Source organism: Trachypithecus francoisi, unplaced genomic scaffold, assembly GCF_009764315.1.
Source record: "Trachypithecus francoisi isolate TF-2019V2 unplaced genomic scaffold, Tfra_2.0 Lachesis_group17, whole genome shotgun sequence".
In the NCBI taxonomy this organism is placed as follows: Eukaryota; Metazoa; Chordata; class Mammalia; order Primates; family Cercopithecidae; genus Trachypithecus; species Trachypithecus francoisi.
The window spans coordinates 18546627-18562087 of NW_022681462.1; the positions used below are offsets into that span (position 1 = coordinate 18546627).

Consider the following 15461-nt stretch of genomic DNA (forward strand, 5'->3'; position numbering starts at 1 on the left):
AACTATACATACAGTTTATACTAAATCAGATTTTAAAAATCACACTGGGTAGAATCCCATCTTACCAGTCCTGACAGGACATCAAGATTATTAATGTGGTATCACCCATTAGTTTTTTGGTTTGTTTAAATCTCTGATAAGAGTTTGGATATTTGTCCCCCCAAATCTCATGCTGACGTAAGATCCCCAATGTCGGAGGGGGGGCCTGATGGAGGTGCTGGGTCATGGGGCTGGATCCCTCGTGAATGGTTCAGTGCTGTCTTTGTGGTAATGAGTTTTCGCTCTTCCAGTTCATGCGAGGCCTGGTTGTTCAAGAGTCTGGCGCCTCCCTCCTCCCCTCTCTCTTGCTCCCCCTCTCACCATGTGACATGCCTGCTCCCCTTTTGCCTTCTGCCATGAGCAGACACTTCCAAGGTCTCACCAGAAGCAGATACTGGCACCATGCTTCTTGTATACTCTTGCAGAACCATGAGCCAAATAAACCTCTTTTCTTTACAAACTACCCAGTCTCAGGTATTCCTTTATAGCAATAAAGGAAGTCAATGCAAAACGGACTAATACAAGCTCATTCACTGTAATTCCATACTGAAAGGATATGTGAAAGCGTTTATTGAATTCAATTTAAAGAAAATGTTTTATAGGAGATGGAGACCATCCTGGCTAACACAGTGAAACCCCATCTCTACTTAAAAAAAAAAAAAAAATTAGCTGGGCGTGATGGCAGGCGCCTGTAGTCCCAGCTGCTCGGGAGGCTGAGGCAGGAGAATGGCATGAACCCGGGAGGTGCAGCTTGCAGTGAGCCGAGATCCCGTCACTGCACTCCAGGCTGGGCAACAGAGCGAGACTCCGTCTCAAAAAAAAGAAAAAAAAAAAATGCTTTATACTATATCTGCAAAGGCTAGCAGGCCAACTATAACTCAAACACAAAGGGGTCTCAGAGAATAAACACAGTTATACTTCTGTTGCTTTCTTGGCAGTAATTATAGTTGAACGCAAACAGAAATTTTAAAACTAATTTATCTTGAAAAATGTTGTTCTGGTGTGATCCCATCTTTACAAGGAAATCTGAAAATAAGCTGTAGCACACTGTAACATATTTTTAGTAGATCATACCTGAAGTAAGTTTATAATCTGTCGTTAAACTCATCCTCCTGGAATTCAAGGATTTTTTCCAAGTACCTCTTGCTGAGGAAAGAGTGTTAAGTGAGGAGGCGGCCCCTGTCACTGTGCTAGGCTCTCTGGGCATCCTGTCCCCAAGCTTTCATTCTCTACTGCCTCTAACTTTGTTTTTCTCATAAACTCCAGCCCTGCGTTTCCACTGTGGGCCCCAACTAGATGGTATGCCATCATCTTTAACTCATGATGTCCCAAAATGACCTTACCATTTTCCCTTACAAATTATCCCACCCCTTGTATAATAACATCATTCACCCCACAATCAGCCCGAAAACTCAGTCATCTTGGACATAATCCTTTTCTTTGTTCTTCATATCCAAAAAAATTCCCAAATTCCCCAATTCTATGTATTCTGCATAATATTATCTTCTGAATCATCCACTCTGCTCCCTTCTCAGTGCTTGTAACTTAGGTCTTCCCTGGAATACTGCAAAGCGCTCTTGAACTCATATTCACTGTGCCAGCCATCACTCCCGCTAAATACCATTAGTTCATTGTCCTAAAGCTCGGATTTCATCTCCTCCTTGCAAAAACCGTCAAAAACTTAGAACGATCTTCAGGCCATCATAACACCTCTGGCCATCGTCCTGAGCCATCTCTAAGGATATTCCTACTATTATTCTCTTCTACCATCAGCCCTCCCTATCCATGGGTTCTGCATCTATAGGCAACCAACCATGGATCGAAAATATTTGGAAAAAAATTTGCATCTACACTAAAAATATACAGACTTCTTGTGCTTGTCATTATTCCCTAAACAATACAACGATTGACGCAACATTTACATCATATTAGGTATTATAAGTAATCTACAGGTGATTTAAAGTATACGGGAGGATGTGTTAAACCATTCATGAGAACTCTGCCCTCATTAATCTCCTCCCACGAGGCCCCACCTCCAACACTGGGGATTACAATTCGACATGAGATTTGGTGGGGACATAGATCCAAACCATATCAAAGGGCAAATGTCAATTAGTCTTACAAAATCAATATTCATTTTAAGTAAATTAATAAAGGAACACAGTTATCAAAATGATAAGAAATACCTTTGCAATGGCAAACTATTTTCTAGAAAATAAACATACTCTGTATACAGTGTAATGTATGATTTGTTAGGTTACCGTTTGCATCTGAGGCTTGGTTTATCCCCTTTAATGGTGTCTGATTTTAAATTAGGTCAATATTATCTAATTAAACAGAAACACATAATAATAAGCACAATTCTCAGCACTTTACATGTAATTAACTCATTGAATCTTCATGACGACACAACTAAGTAAATTCTATTATTAATTCCATTTTATAAATGAAACAACCAAGGAACAGATAACTTTGGTAACTTGCTCCAGGCCACACAGCCAATATACTTATTGCAGATGAGAATTCAAATCCAGGATCCAGAGGCTGACACTAACCACCATGTATATTTGCCTCAGTAAATAATCCACAAAACAGACTATAAAGAGACTAGTGTGAAATTTATTGCAGGATCGTGCTTTTTACCATCTGATAATTCAAATGCAAGAATTCTTCAATAATTTACCAAATGCCACAGTCCAACAGTCTCTCTTGTTTTCTCCTTGTACAGGTTCCATATTAGCAACAGGATCATCTTTTTGCCTTGGGTCCCATACCTTCACAGTTCCTGCCATGCATAAAAGTGAGTTGGCAAAAATTCAAAAGTGAATGATCATGTTTCTTTACTACATTCTTCTTCTATGACTTCCTGTGTACATGGCAATATGACAGATGTTATGACATCTGAAAATATCCACATTGTTCTGACTTCTAATTGGGTAAGTTTTACTTAATATCAGAGATATCACCCATATGTGACTATCTGGCTTGGTTTCCAAATTAATAGACACACAGAAAAGCCAACAAGTGTTCCTAAGTTATCTACAAGTGATGACTGACAAGGCAAATGTGAATGTTATGTAATTCAAATCATGAGCCTAAAACAAATGTGTTATTTATTAGGGAAAATACCAGTGTTGCTTTCATTTTTGCTTTTTTCCTTACTACCCATTTAACCATCGGCATGAATACACTCTAATTTTGAATTAATGGTTTCTTATGTTTTGAGTTCTAGAATACTATTTCTTTTCTTTTTTTTGAGATGGAGTCTCACTCTGTCACCCAGGAGTGCAATGGCATGATCTTGGCTCACTGCAACCTCCGCCTCCCAGGTGCAAGCGATTCTCTATCCTCAGTCTCCCGAGTAGCTGGGACTACAGGCGCCCACCGCCACACCCAGCTAAGTTTTGTATTTGTTTAGTAGAGATGGGGTTTTGCCGTGTTGGCCAGGCTGGTCTCAAACTTCTGACCTCAGGTGATCCACCTGCCTCGGCCTCCCAGAGTGCTGAGATTACAGGCATGAGCCACTGTGCCTGGTCTAGAATACTATTTCATATACAATTAAGTTTAATTTTCCTGTGGCAATAGTGAAGAGGAAAATGTTAAATGAAACTAACAAATTCCCAATTTAATTTCAACCCCCTCGTTTTAATTCATGTTATGGGACTACTTACTAAAATAGTGTCACTACCTACAAGAAATGCAAATGTATGTAATAAAATGGCTAAAAGGCAAGTACCTGAGAGAGAATAAGAAAAGGGCAAAAAAAAAAAAAAAAAAAATCCTTAAAAGGAAAATAACTCAGGAAAGGTGGAGGTACAACATTAGATTTACCTCCAGGGATAAAATAAAGATCATTAAGAGGTTGCTTGACTTTAATATTTATTTATTTAGAGACAGGGTCTTGCTCTGTCACCCAGGATGGAGTGCAGTCATGCGATCATGGTTCACCGCAGCCTCGACCTCCTGGGTCCAAGTGATCCTCCTACCTCAGCCTCCCAAGTAGCTGGGACTATACCACCATGCCTGGCTAATTTTTAAAGTTTTTGTAAAGATGGCATCTCCCTATGTTGCCCAAGCTGGTTTCGAGTGATCTTCCCACCTCAGCCTCCCAAGTGCTGGGATTACAGAGATGAGCCACTGCACCCAGCAAAAGCCTGTTTAAAAAGAAAAAAGAAAAAAAAAAAAACCTATATATAGAGATAAGAGATTATCTTTCTCTACAGGATTTATACACATTGATAAGATTTACAGTAAGTTTGCAAAAGATAAATGAGCAAAAAACACAGACTATTCATAAAACAAAATTAACCAGTAAATATAGAAAAAACACAAATTGGAAAGGAATACCATTTTGTCTACAAAGTAAGATAGAAAAAAAGAAAATCAACGCTAACAGGGTAGACTTGAAATCTACCTCATCTACTGTAGCTGACTATAAATAAGCACTTTGGAACGTTTGCCAATAAATTTTAAACTTTTTTGTTTTTTTTTGAGACGGAGTCCCACTCTGTTGCCCAGGCTGGAGTGCAGTGGTGTGATCTCAGCTCACTTCAACCTCCCACTGCCAGGTTCAAGCAAAACTTGTGCCTCAGCCTCCTGAGTAGCTGGGATTACAGATGTGTGCCACCACACCTGGCTAATTTTTGTATTTTAGTAGAGACAGGGTTTCACTACGTTGCCCACGCTGGTCTCAAACTCCTGGTCTCAAGTTATCCGTCTGCTTCGACCTCCCAAAGTTGTGGGATTATAGGCGTGAACGACTGTACCTGGCCCAATAAATTTTTTTTTTTTTTTTTTTTGAGACGGAGTCTCGCTCTGTCGCCCAGGCTGGAGTGCAGTGGCCGGATCTCAGCTCACTGTAAGCTCTGCTTCCTGGGTTTACGCCATTCTCCTGCCTCAGCCTCCCGAGTAGCTGGGACTACAGGCGCCCGCCACCTCGCCCGGCTAGTTTTTGTATTTGTTTAGTAGAGACAGGTTTTCACCGGGTTAGCCAGGATGGTCTTGATCTCCTGACCTTGTGATCCACCTGTCTCGGCCTCCCAAAGTGCTGGGATTACAGGCTCGAGCCACTAAATTTTTTTTTAAATCATAAAATAAAATATGTTTATTCCAAAAGAGTTACACATATGACAATACTCATTTACTCATTATTTTTAAGCCACTCTCATAAGACAACTAAAAAAGCAAACTGAAGGCTTATAGGGGAATGGCCATATGATGGAATATTATATAGTCATTAAAATGATAACTGTGGAAACAGCAATATGTGCATATGACAAAACATTAAATGAAAAAAGTTTCTAAGATACAAATTCATATTCACACTTATAACTATGCAAAATTATATATAAGACCTAAAAGGAAAAGAAAAATCTAATGGTTGTGGTAGCGTGGTAGACTGAATACTATTTTTTCCCTCTATACTCGATATTGCTTTTATGAGTAAAAAAAAATAAGTGATTTCTAAAACACAGCTGCTCTTGAGTACCTATTAGAAAATTATATCTCACTTTTCTTTTAAAGCAATTTCTTCATGGTCTTGAGCAGCCATTAAACAACTAGCCAAATCAATTATAATAGGTACCAAATTTCTCGTGTACCCCTCGTGAAGCAATAACATTTCTGACTCTATTAAAGTCATGCAGTACCACTTTGGACACCAAAAGACCTGTCCCTTCCTTGTTGGTCACTGGAGGGTGGAAGAGCTGAGCTGGTGCCTTTGGAACTCTCCAGTGGATGGATCACAGAACTTCAGTTTTCAACCAGCTGTCAATATGACAGTTTTCACAAGTACTAATTCTGCCTTTTAAAAAAAGAAAATGAAAAGCTGCCACCCACATTATATCGTCAGCTGCCTCAAAAGCCTGTAAAGACATTTTAAACCCTTCAGGGTTCAGAGGAAACCATCATTGTTAGTAGTTGAACCAGCTCAACACTAAAATAGTGTTAAGAAGTGCTATGAATCTATCTCCAAATACCCAAAAGTCTGAAACAATCGAGAGATAAGCAATCAAACTTGCCTGTTAAAAAAGTAGCAGCAAGACTGTTAGATTTAGGGAGTCAAGGTAACTGAAGGGGATTTTTACTCAGAGAGGACATACTGCTGCATAGAGATTTCCATTAAAATAAATAAACAAAATACATAGAATACATGGACTCACCATCTCGGCTGCCGGTCACAATTTCAGGTGCTCCTTCTCCAATTCCTAGTCCACCTACGCCATCTATGGCATTTATAATTTCTTTATGGCCCTTTACAGAATATACTGGCATCTCTGGAGCTTCTAAATTCCTAAACAACAAACACAGCTTTTTACACCACATGTCCCAAACATTTAAGTCTGCTACTGAAATTCAAAAATACATATTACAGTTAGATTTTTTTTTGTATAGAAATTAAGGTTTTGCTGTGAAGATAGTTTATACATTTATTTACACTTTTGAAATTTTCTCTCCATTCAGCTTCTTTCAAGTCCCCAATGAGAACTGTCATCATTCAACTTGAAATTCCAATCCTGAGCTCACTATACGTAGTGTTCAAAGACGATCTATCCAAGACCCCCACAGATGAATTACCAGGTATGCTTGTTGATAAATGTGGACTCAAGGGCTTCTCCCCAAACATAAGGAATCAGGATCTCAGATGGGTCCCCAAAACAATGACTGTGGTACACTGAAGTCTGAAAACATACTGCTTCAAATATACAGTAAAGTCCAGGGAGGTCAAGGCTGCAGTGAGCTGAGATCATGCAACTGCCCTCCTGCCTGGGTGACAGAGCAAGACCCTGTTTCAGGAAAATAAAAAAAAAAGAAAAAAACCAACCATGTATCTGAGGACCTGGCTCTCAGGACAATTTTTTTCAATTCTGGATTTCAGTGGCTGTTACAAAAATATGGGAAGTGAACAGAAGATGGACACCATTAGCTGGCCTTACTAAATCATCATACTCATTGTTAAATTCCATCCACCAAATATGCAAAGGCTTTTGTTAAAATGCAGCTAGTATATTTCTATCTAAAAATATATATATGTAAATTCGAAGTGATATAGAATTCTTCCAAAGTAGGCCTCAGTAGTTGGATCTTATGACCTTTTTAAAGCATAAAATATGAGTAGTGCTTACTTTGTACACATTTCTTCCTTTATAAGGTACTATTTTCCCACTGAAGTCCACACTGATTTTTATCTACTGACGTATTTTTCAGTGTGTCATCGTACAACAATATGTACTACTGAAAGACAGGCTGAAGTTCATCTAATAGGTCAATTCACAGAAAGGCATTCAGGAAAGTATTGATTACCACAGCTGCACTACTGGGCAATGAATGGCTTGACTAGGTGATCCTCACACATTCCTTTTCTTGCCCATCTCCATTTCTCCCCTTCTTTTGCTTTTCTACTAGAACTTCTATTTATATTTCTCTTAATAATTTAGTTTTCAATAACTTACGGATATTTAAAATGAATGTGGCTATTCATGAAATAAAATCCCAATTTATTATTGGGCCAAGATTTATTAGTAAAACCTTACTAATAAAAAAATCTGTGGCCAGGTGCAGTGGTTCATGCCTGTAATCCCAGAACTTTGGGAGGCCAAGGTAAGTAGATCACCTGAGGTCAGGAGTTTGAGACCAGCCTGGCCAACATGGCAAAACCCTGTCTCTACTAAAACCGCAAAAAACTGTCAGGCGTGGTGGTGGGCACCTGTAATCCTAGCTACTTGGGAGGCTGAGGCAGGAGAATCACTTGAACCTGGGAGGTGGACGTTGCAGTGAGCCAAGATTGCACCACTATGCTCCAGCCTAGGCAACAGAGCAAGACTACATCTCAAAAACAAGAAAAATTTTTTGAGATATTTCAACCTAGTTTAGAAATTACATTTACCATCACTATGAACTAATCAAGAGATTAAACAAGATTGTGGTTCTACTTGAAATGACTATTTTACTATTTTATAGACTTTAAAACATTATTTTTTAACATGAAATTATAAGATTTATCAATGAAAGTAAGTTGGTAATATCTGTACTATACTAGGAAACTGTATTAGAAAGATGGTCAATGGTACTATTTAATATTTTGAATACTCTGGTGTTGAAATATATTTATTTTTTAAAATAGCATTCAAACTTGCCTCTCTCCCAGTATCTCTCAAAGCATATGACAAAGCATCTAAGAACTAACGAATACATGTTAATTTAATTATTAAGGAGTTAAAGCAAGGAGAAATTAAAATAGTTTCATTTTGTTTAATGTTATGATTCTAAGACAGATAAATATGTTAAAGTAATGTAATTATAAAGTAGCAGGTTCTAAGTGAGACTCAAGAAAGGTCATGTTAGAAAACATGATGCAGGAAAGATAGTTTTTCTAGAACACTCTAGAACTTTCTCCATAATATTTTAGAACACTGCTGTATACTATAAATGATTACAATAATAGATTTTCCTGCAAAGTAATTAAAAAGGAATTTCAATTCATTCCACTCTAAATAAGAAACAACTCTAGGTAAAATATGAAAAAGGCATTTGGCAGAATTGTGATTTTGCTCATTCAAAACAAGTTTATTTTGATTTGTTCAACAGATATGCTTCTAAAAAGTTGTGCTTAGATGTTAAAGCTTGAAAAAACAAACATTCTGCAGTGCTAAATCTATTGCTGAAATATAAATAATTAATACTTACTTTTTCAATGTTATTCATGTGCATTTTTATACACTGTATTTTTAAAGTTGGAGGGGGAATAGACCTTTATTTACAAATACACGGCATTAAATGCTAGCACCAAACAGCATGTGTGAAAATAAGCATTGATAATATTATCCAAAATATCTAAAGAAAAATAGGTTAGTATTTTTAAATGGATTTTGAATATGAAATCTAGAAATATGTATTAAGAGATAATTCTCATATTTTTATAGTTAAAATTGAACATATAAAGAAAGATTTTAAAATTAAAATTCTCTCTTTCAGAGAAAGAGTAATAAAACTATCAAATAAATTGCCTGTCTCATCTGTCTGAATACTGACTAAATCATCTTACCATATATGAAGGTTTCCACCAAAATCTCCAGTAGCTAAATATCTCTGCTGTAAAGATGTTGCACCAAATGTTCCACATTTAATAGGTTTGGCCTTTTCAATCTTGATAGAAAGGAGGAAGACAGGATATATTATTTATGTAAGCAGATATTTATAATCTATTAATATCATATTTACGGCTCTATTATGGCATTTAAATAAGACAATATAAAAGGCAATTAAAACATCTTCTGATGAAAATAATCATACACTTTTTCCTTTAGTCATTTTTCTTTAAAGTATGTAACTGTCAAAAAGAAAAAGTGTTAATTTGCCTTTCCTCTCCTCTCACTAATGAGACATTCAAATGCTGACAGCTCTACAATCTCTATTGCAGATATGAAAGTTTCAGCACTTCATGTGATATTCTTTAAGATCCTCAGCAGAAATGAGAACATAATGAAGATATTATCTTTCCAGATGGTTATGGGAACAAAAATGTTACGTGTCTCTTACAGTTTTCCCTGCAGAACCCTATAAACTAAAGATGTTTATGTCCCACTTTCTCTGGGACCTTTTCAATGCGGAGAGATTTATAAACCTGTGTGTATCAAGGCACTACTATTGGTATGGATCAGCCAATCTTTTAAGGTTTCTTTACTTTAAAAGGCTACTGCTCCAAGTATCATATATAATCACATTAGTAAAACAATCCCATACAAATATATTACTTAAGGTATGGGGCTTATGGAAATCAGGTGAAGAAGACTACGTAGCCAAAAAGGTCCTTGGAAAGGATCTAATACAATACTCTCCTGTCATAAAAGGAGACCAAAGCATAGGGCTTTACAGATTTGCCCAACTCATACAACATTCAACATTTAATGGTTGCTACTACATGCAAGTCACTGAACTAGGCAAAAAAGGATACAAAGATGAATGAGATTGGCCAGTCCCTCAAAAAGCTAACAACTCAAATATCAGTTCCCATCTGGTTGCTCCAAAATATACTTATTCATTATACTACTCCTACACCTCCCTGGGTCTTCTATTCACCTTCTTTTACTTCCTGATGTTTCTGGTTTCTCCACGGCCCCTCCCGCCGCCAAATCTACCTGCCCAGGTCACTAAAGTCCCTCCTACAGTCTAACTGCTTTTCCTGCTGCCTTGGCTCCTGAGATCTCTGGAATCTGGAATTAGATGAGGCCACTGATGTCTGTCCCACACCACACTCTTGCCATGTAACACTTCCCACTGACTGTCAGCCTCAATGGGGCAAAACTATCTCTCTTGGTCTCTAACAATTGTTACATTTTTAAATTCTTAATGTTTATAAAAGTAATACCTGCTCCCTATAAAAATTCAAACAAAACAAAAGGATGGAAGGAAAAAGTGAGTCCCTTTAACACTTTCCAGAAGTAATCCCCATCCTTCTAGATCTTCTACGCATTTACAAACACGCGTTTGTTTCAATACAAGGCAAATCACAGTACACTGTCATCTGATTTGTTTCACTTAACAATACATCTAGATAAACTTTATTCCTTTTGCAGGGTTCTCCAGTTTCCAGGACATCTCCCCTTGTAACTCTGCAGTTTTCATCCCTCCCAGGTTGGCCTGTTTCAAATAATTTTAAAAATAATTTCCCTGCCTCTTTCAGTGTTTATCCAGGCATTTCCATATAGGTATACATACCAATTTCCATGAATAAAATAAAAGTCACTTAACACAAACTATAACAACTTTTTTTCTCTGATTCAGAAGATACCATTATATGTCATAGGGCTTTGGAAACTCCCAGACTGTTGAACTTTCCTACTATTTGTGATCTGGATAAATTGGAGTTACTATGGCCAAGTCTAAAAGCATTCATACCCTCCTCAGAATTGTCTAGTTAATGAAATCAGTCATCTACAGTAACGTCTGTAAAAGACCCTATTGATGAGAAGCACAGAACCACAGAATGTTTCTCTTTTTAATGCACAAGTGGTCTGAGATGGCATCAGTTATTCACTGCACCAGAAAATTAATACTCGTTTATTCCCATTTTCCCCCAATTTTATGAAAAAGAGTATCTTAAAATGGGGCAACACAGAGGATCAAAATTTTGTCAACTTAACAACACACACAGTTTCTAACTCCAATTTATGTTTTCCTCACCTTTCCGCTCTCCTCAAAGTACCTAAAAATATATTAATAGTGCTGGCCGGGCACGGTGGCTCAAGCCTGTAATCCCAGCACTTTGGGAGGCCGAAACAGGTGGATCACGAGGTCAGGAGATCGAGACCATCCTGGCTAACACGGTGAAACCCCGTCTCTACTAAAAATACAAAAAACTAGCCGGGCGCGGTGACGGGCGCCTGCAGTCCCAGCTACACGGGAGGCTGAGGCAGGAGAATGGCGTGAACCCGGGAGGCGGAGCTTGCAGTGAGCTGGCGCCACTGCACTCCAGCCTGGGCGACAGAGCGAGACTCCGTCTCAAAAAAAAAACCATATATATATATATACAGTGCTAAAGCACTTAATCACTATTAGGGCATGATTTCTACGGTGAAATTAATTCAGAGTTCCAACCTACACCAACTGATGAAACAGCTATCCACCTCTCCCTCCCCTTGGTCTCACACTGAACCTGGGTCTTGCCAGCTCTAAGTCATTGATAATGTCTTCCATGTTCTGAGGCAGAGGGTGGAAGCAGACCCTCTGAGGTAAGAAGCTGGTAGTCCTGATGCACAGCAATGTGGTTCCAGGAGACAGGGGATTAGAAGCCGTGCAGAGCTTGCATCATCTATTGACCCAATTCTCTGGGAACATTTTTCTCAGAGAAGCACTGGGAAGACTGGTCACCCATTTTCTTCCCCCCAACCAACTAAAGCATTCTGCTTCCCAGAATTCCACTGCTATCCCCTGAAACCTCTGATGAGGGTTTCTGTGCTTCCTAGGCCATGGAAGAGGTAAAAACTAACCTACACTCTTTGGTCCCTACAGTCTTCTAAAATTTTACAGTTGGTAATAAAAAACTGGAAGCAAAAACTTTCCTCCCTGTTATTCTTTTACTCGGCTTTCACTTTTAGACCCTGTAGACTAGAGAATCTCAAACTATACTCCTGGAACACACTTATCTTCTGTTACTAACATAATACATTAATTAGAAAATTCGCCAAGAACAAAAGCCGATGGATGTGTTTTTTTCAAATTTTAAAGTTTTTAAAAAAATAATTTTCTTAGCTTGCCTGGTAGAAAATACTAGCAAATGAACACCAGTTAAAAAAAACTTGGACCATGCGCAATGGCTCATGCCTGTAATCTCAGCACTTTGGGAGCCCAAGGAGGATGGATCACTTGAGGTCCGGAGTTCAAGACCAGCCTGGCCAAAATGGCGAAACCCCATCTCTACTAAAACTACAAAAATTCGCCAGGCGTGGTGGTGGACACCTGTAATCCCAGCTACTGGGGAGGCTGAGGCAGGAGAACTGCTTGAACCTAGAGGGCGGAGGTTGCAGTAAGCCAAGAGCACACCACCACTCTCCAGCCTGGGCGACAGAGAGAGATTCCGTTTCAAAAAATAAATAAATAAATAAAATAAAATAAAACAAAACAAAAAAATTAATAAAAATAAAAAACCTTGGAAGTTAAGACTTAAAAACTGTGTGGTTACTTGTGATGTAAAAATCAGATATCTATATGTATATAGAGTCAGATTTTTCTGCTGAAAATCTCTTCCCTGTGCAAAGATGGAACTGACTACTCCAATATTTTATGGTGTTCCAAAAACAGCACCGCAATGTACAGATTCTTTGACACCTGTACAAAAATATTTTATTCACGCAATTATGTCCCCCTTTCTAAAATGTGAGCACCATGAGAGCAGAGCCTTGCCTAATTTTTTTAACGCATAGCAGGCACTCAACATCTGTTGAATGAAGGTATAAATGACCATCCATGAATCTCTCAGCCCTGAGACTAGGGACGGACAAACCAGGGCTGGAGTTCACTTTCTTTGTTCTCTCTTTTCTCCTACCATACTTTCATGTGCCAGGGTTCTGACAAACTGTTCAGTTTCTGGTGTCATTGACATGCAATCATGAAAATAGCGTCTAGCTATTGAATACCTACATATCAGATACGTTTTAGATATTCTTCCAGTCTAGACCATCCCTTTTCTAATATATAGAACACCGCAAACTAAGTGTTCAGAACACCACTTTCAACATGACAAAACAGGTTCAGAGGACTGAGTGACTTGCCTAAGGTCCCAAGAGCCAGGTAGAACCCAGGCTTTTTCTTTTAAACTAGGCTGCCTCCAGGTTTATATGTAAATCGATTAAATAAATATTTTATTATTGGAGTCCTCATTCTGTAAACCTGAGAGTTATTGGAAGTATCAAAGGAATGTTCCAATCTTGATTGCTAAGGTAAATGGTACAATGGCATGAATTAAACCTACTTTCAGATCTCTGTCCTTTGGTTTTTACCTTCATTCATGTCTTTACAAGATATAAATATAAGATATTATGCTTCCCTCATGTTCTTTGTTCTTTTCTTATATTAAAGAAACCCAAAGATATTTATAGACACTAGTGGTCTGTTGTGTAAGAACCAAATTAAACTCAAATTGTACATCTTGAACATATTAAACGTATTAAAACTGATTATTTGTGTGCACTGAGGACGGCACTTTGCTCAGAAGGGCTGAGCTCTGTTGGAAAATGGACTTACAAAGTAGGCATGTTTCCTCTTTCCTCAGACATTCATGGAAATAATAATAATAGCTAAATTAACAGGACAAAGGTGAAGCTAATTTTTCATAGTTCACAAAAGGGTTCCCTCTTTGCCCCGTTAGATAGTTTATCTACGGAAAAGAAAAGATGAAAATAAGTTGGTGGTAAATCAAAATTTTTCTTGCTAGAAAACTAACTGGCAAAAAAAAAAAAAAAAAGTTCTATCTTGCAAAAATTGTTCAACAAAGAAAATCTGTATATACTAACAATTTTTGCTATATGATACTGAAAATGGCCATCAATGATGGTCATAATTGACCTAGCTGTTCGTTTTCTTGCTATAATAAGAAGTTAAAATGATTATAAAGAAGCTCAAGATCAATAATTTCTGTGTGAGCTATTTTTGTTCTGCATGTGGGTGGGTCTAGTACAGCTTGTCAGTACTTCCTCCTCCACATCCTGGCAATACTTAATTAACATTAAAAGATCTAGCCAACCAAATGCTAATAAGCAGTAAATTAGTAGCACAGGGACTAAAAAAGCAGAATTTTATTAGCTTATTGCTTTTTTTTTAATATAAACATCTACAACTGTGATTCCGTTTTTCAGGGCCATCCCTAGACCATATGGTATCTTTGTGCCAATTAGAAAAAAGTTGCCCTTTAGAGGCTGATGAAGCCTCACACATGTAAGCCTTAATGAAGGAAAAAGAGCTTTTAACTCCCATTTGAGCACTCAGCCAGACACCTTTGTGTGGTGCAAAAAACTGCTCAACTGAACACGGAGGCCCTGCCCTCCACTCCTTATCTATCCTTTTAGAACTAAGATAAAGAAGACTTCGACAAAGACTGATATGCTTCCTTTACATCTTTTTTTCTTAGATGCACGGGCTTTGCGAGCTCCAAGTCAGTGATAAATTAAAAAAAAAAAAAATAGATGCATGAGCTTTGAAGCACATGACTTACGGGTAGCTCTACAATGATAAATCAAGTCTGTTTCCTAATGTTTTAATAAGTGACCCATCTAGCTCAATGGTTCTCAGCCTTGGGACTCATTAGAATCACCTCGCAGAAGTTTAAAAAAATTCTGATTTCTAAACCTTACTTAGATGCAATAAAGACGTACCACTGTGTCAGAATTTCTAGGGGTGGGACCAAGGCACAAATGTTTTAAAACACACACACATACACACAAGCCACAAAATGCACTCAAATGATCCTGATGCACAGTAAGGAGTGGGAGTTACTGGAACAGTATTTAACCTATATTTTTAATCTTTTTTTCCATTGCACCAGAGCAGCCAAATACAATGTAAGTTCTTTTTTGTTTTGGTTTGGTTTTTACACAGAGTCTTCCTCTGTTGCCCGGCTGGAGTGCAACGGCGGATCTCGGCTCACTGCAACTTCTGCCTCCCGGGTTCAAGTGATTCTCGTGCCTCAGCCTCCTGAGTAGCTGGGATTACAGGCACCCACCACCACGGCCAGCTAATTTTTGTATTTTTAGTAGAGATGGGGTTTCACCATGTTGGCCAGAATGGTCTCACTCTCCTGACCTTGTGATCCGCCCGCCTCAGCCTCCCTTAGTGCTGGGATTACAGGCGTGAGCACCGCACCCGGCCCACTGTAAGTTCTAAAAGGTATTTCTGTATTAGTTGTACCCTCTTTTTGGACAGTAGGCTCT

At 38.3% G+C, this 15461-nt stretch overlaps 1 protein-coding gene and 1 long non-coding RNA gene across 6 annotated transcripts in view; one reads left to right on the forward strand and one right to left on the reverse strand.

Annotated features, from left to right (window-relative positions):
- Positions 1–10796, forward strand: part of LOC117099770 — a 28227-nt gene extending 17431 nt beyond the window's left edge. Inside the window, exons 3-5 of one of the 2 annotated variants that reach the window (XR_004443994.1) lie at positions 2768–2839; positions 6502–6618; positions 9458–10796. This is a non-coding gene — a long non-coding RNA (uncharacterized LOC117099770). The remainder of the gene's footprint in view (positions 1–2767; positions 2840–6501; positions 6619–9457) is intronic. The other variant, XR_004443995.1, reaches the window with a different exon arrangement.
- WDR92 (WD repeat domain 92) overlaps positions 1–15461 on the reverse strand; it is a 54338-nt gene that overhangs the window by 35612 nt on the left and 3265 nt on the right. For all 4 annotated transcript variants that reach the window (XM_033239272.1, XM_033239271.1, XM_033239274.1 and 1 more), the window contains exons 2-4: positions 9083–9183; positions 6201–6331; positions 2723–2824 (exon numbers count right to left, since the gene is read on the reverse strand). In XM_033239272.1, coding sequence (XP_033095163.1) covers positions 2723–2824; positions 6201–6312 — 214 coding nt within the window. In that variant the 5' untranslated portion in view covers positions 6313–6331; positions 9083–9183. The remainder of the gene's footprint in view (positions 1–2722; positions 2825–6200; positions 6332–9082; positions 9184–15461) is intronic.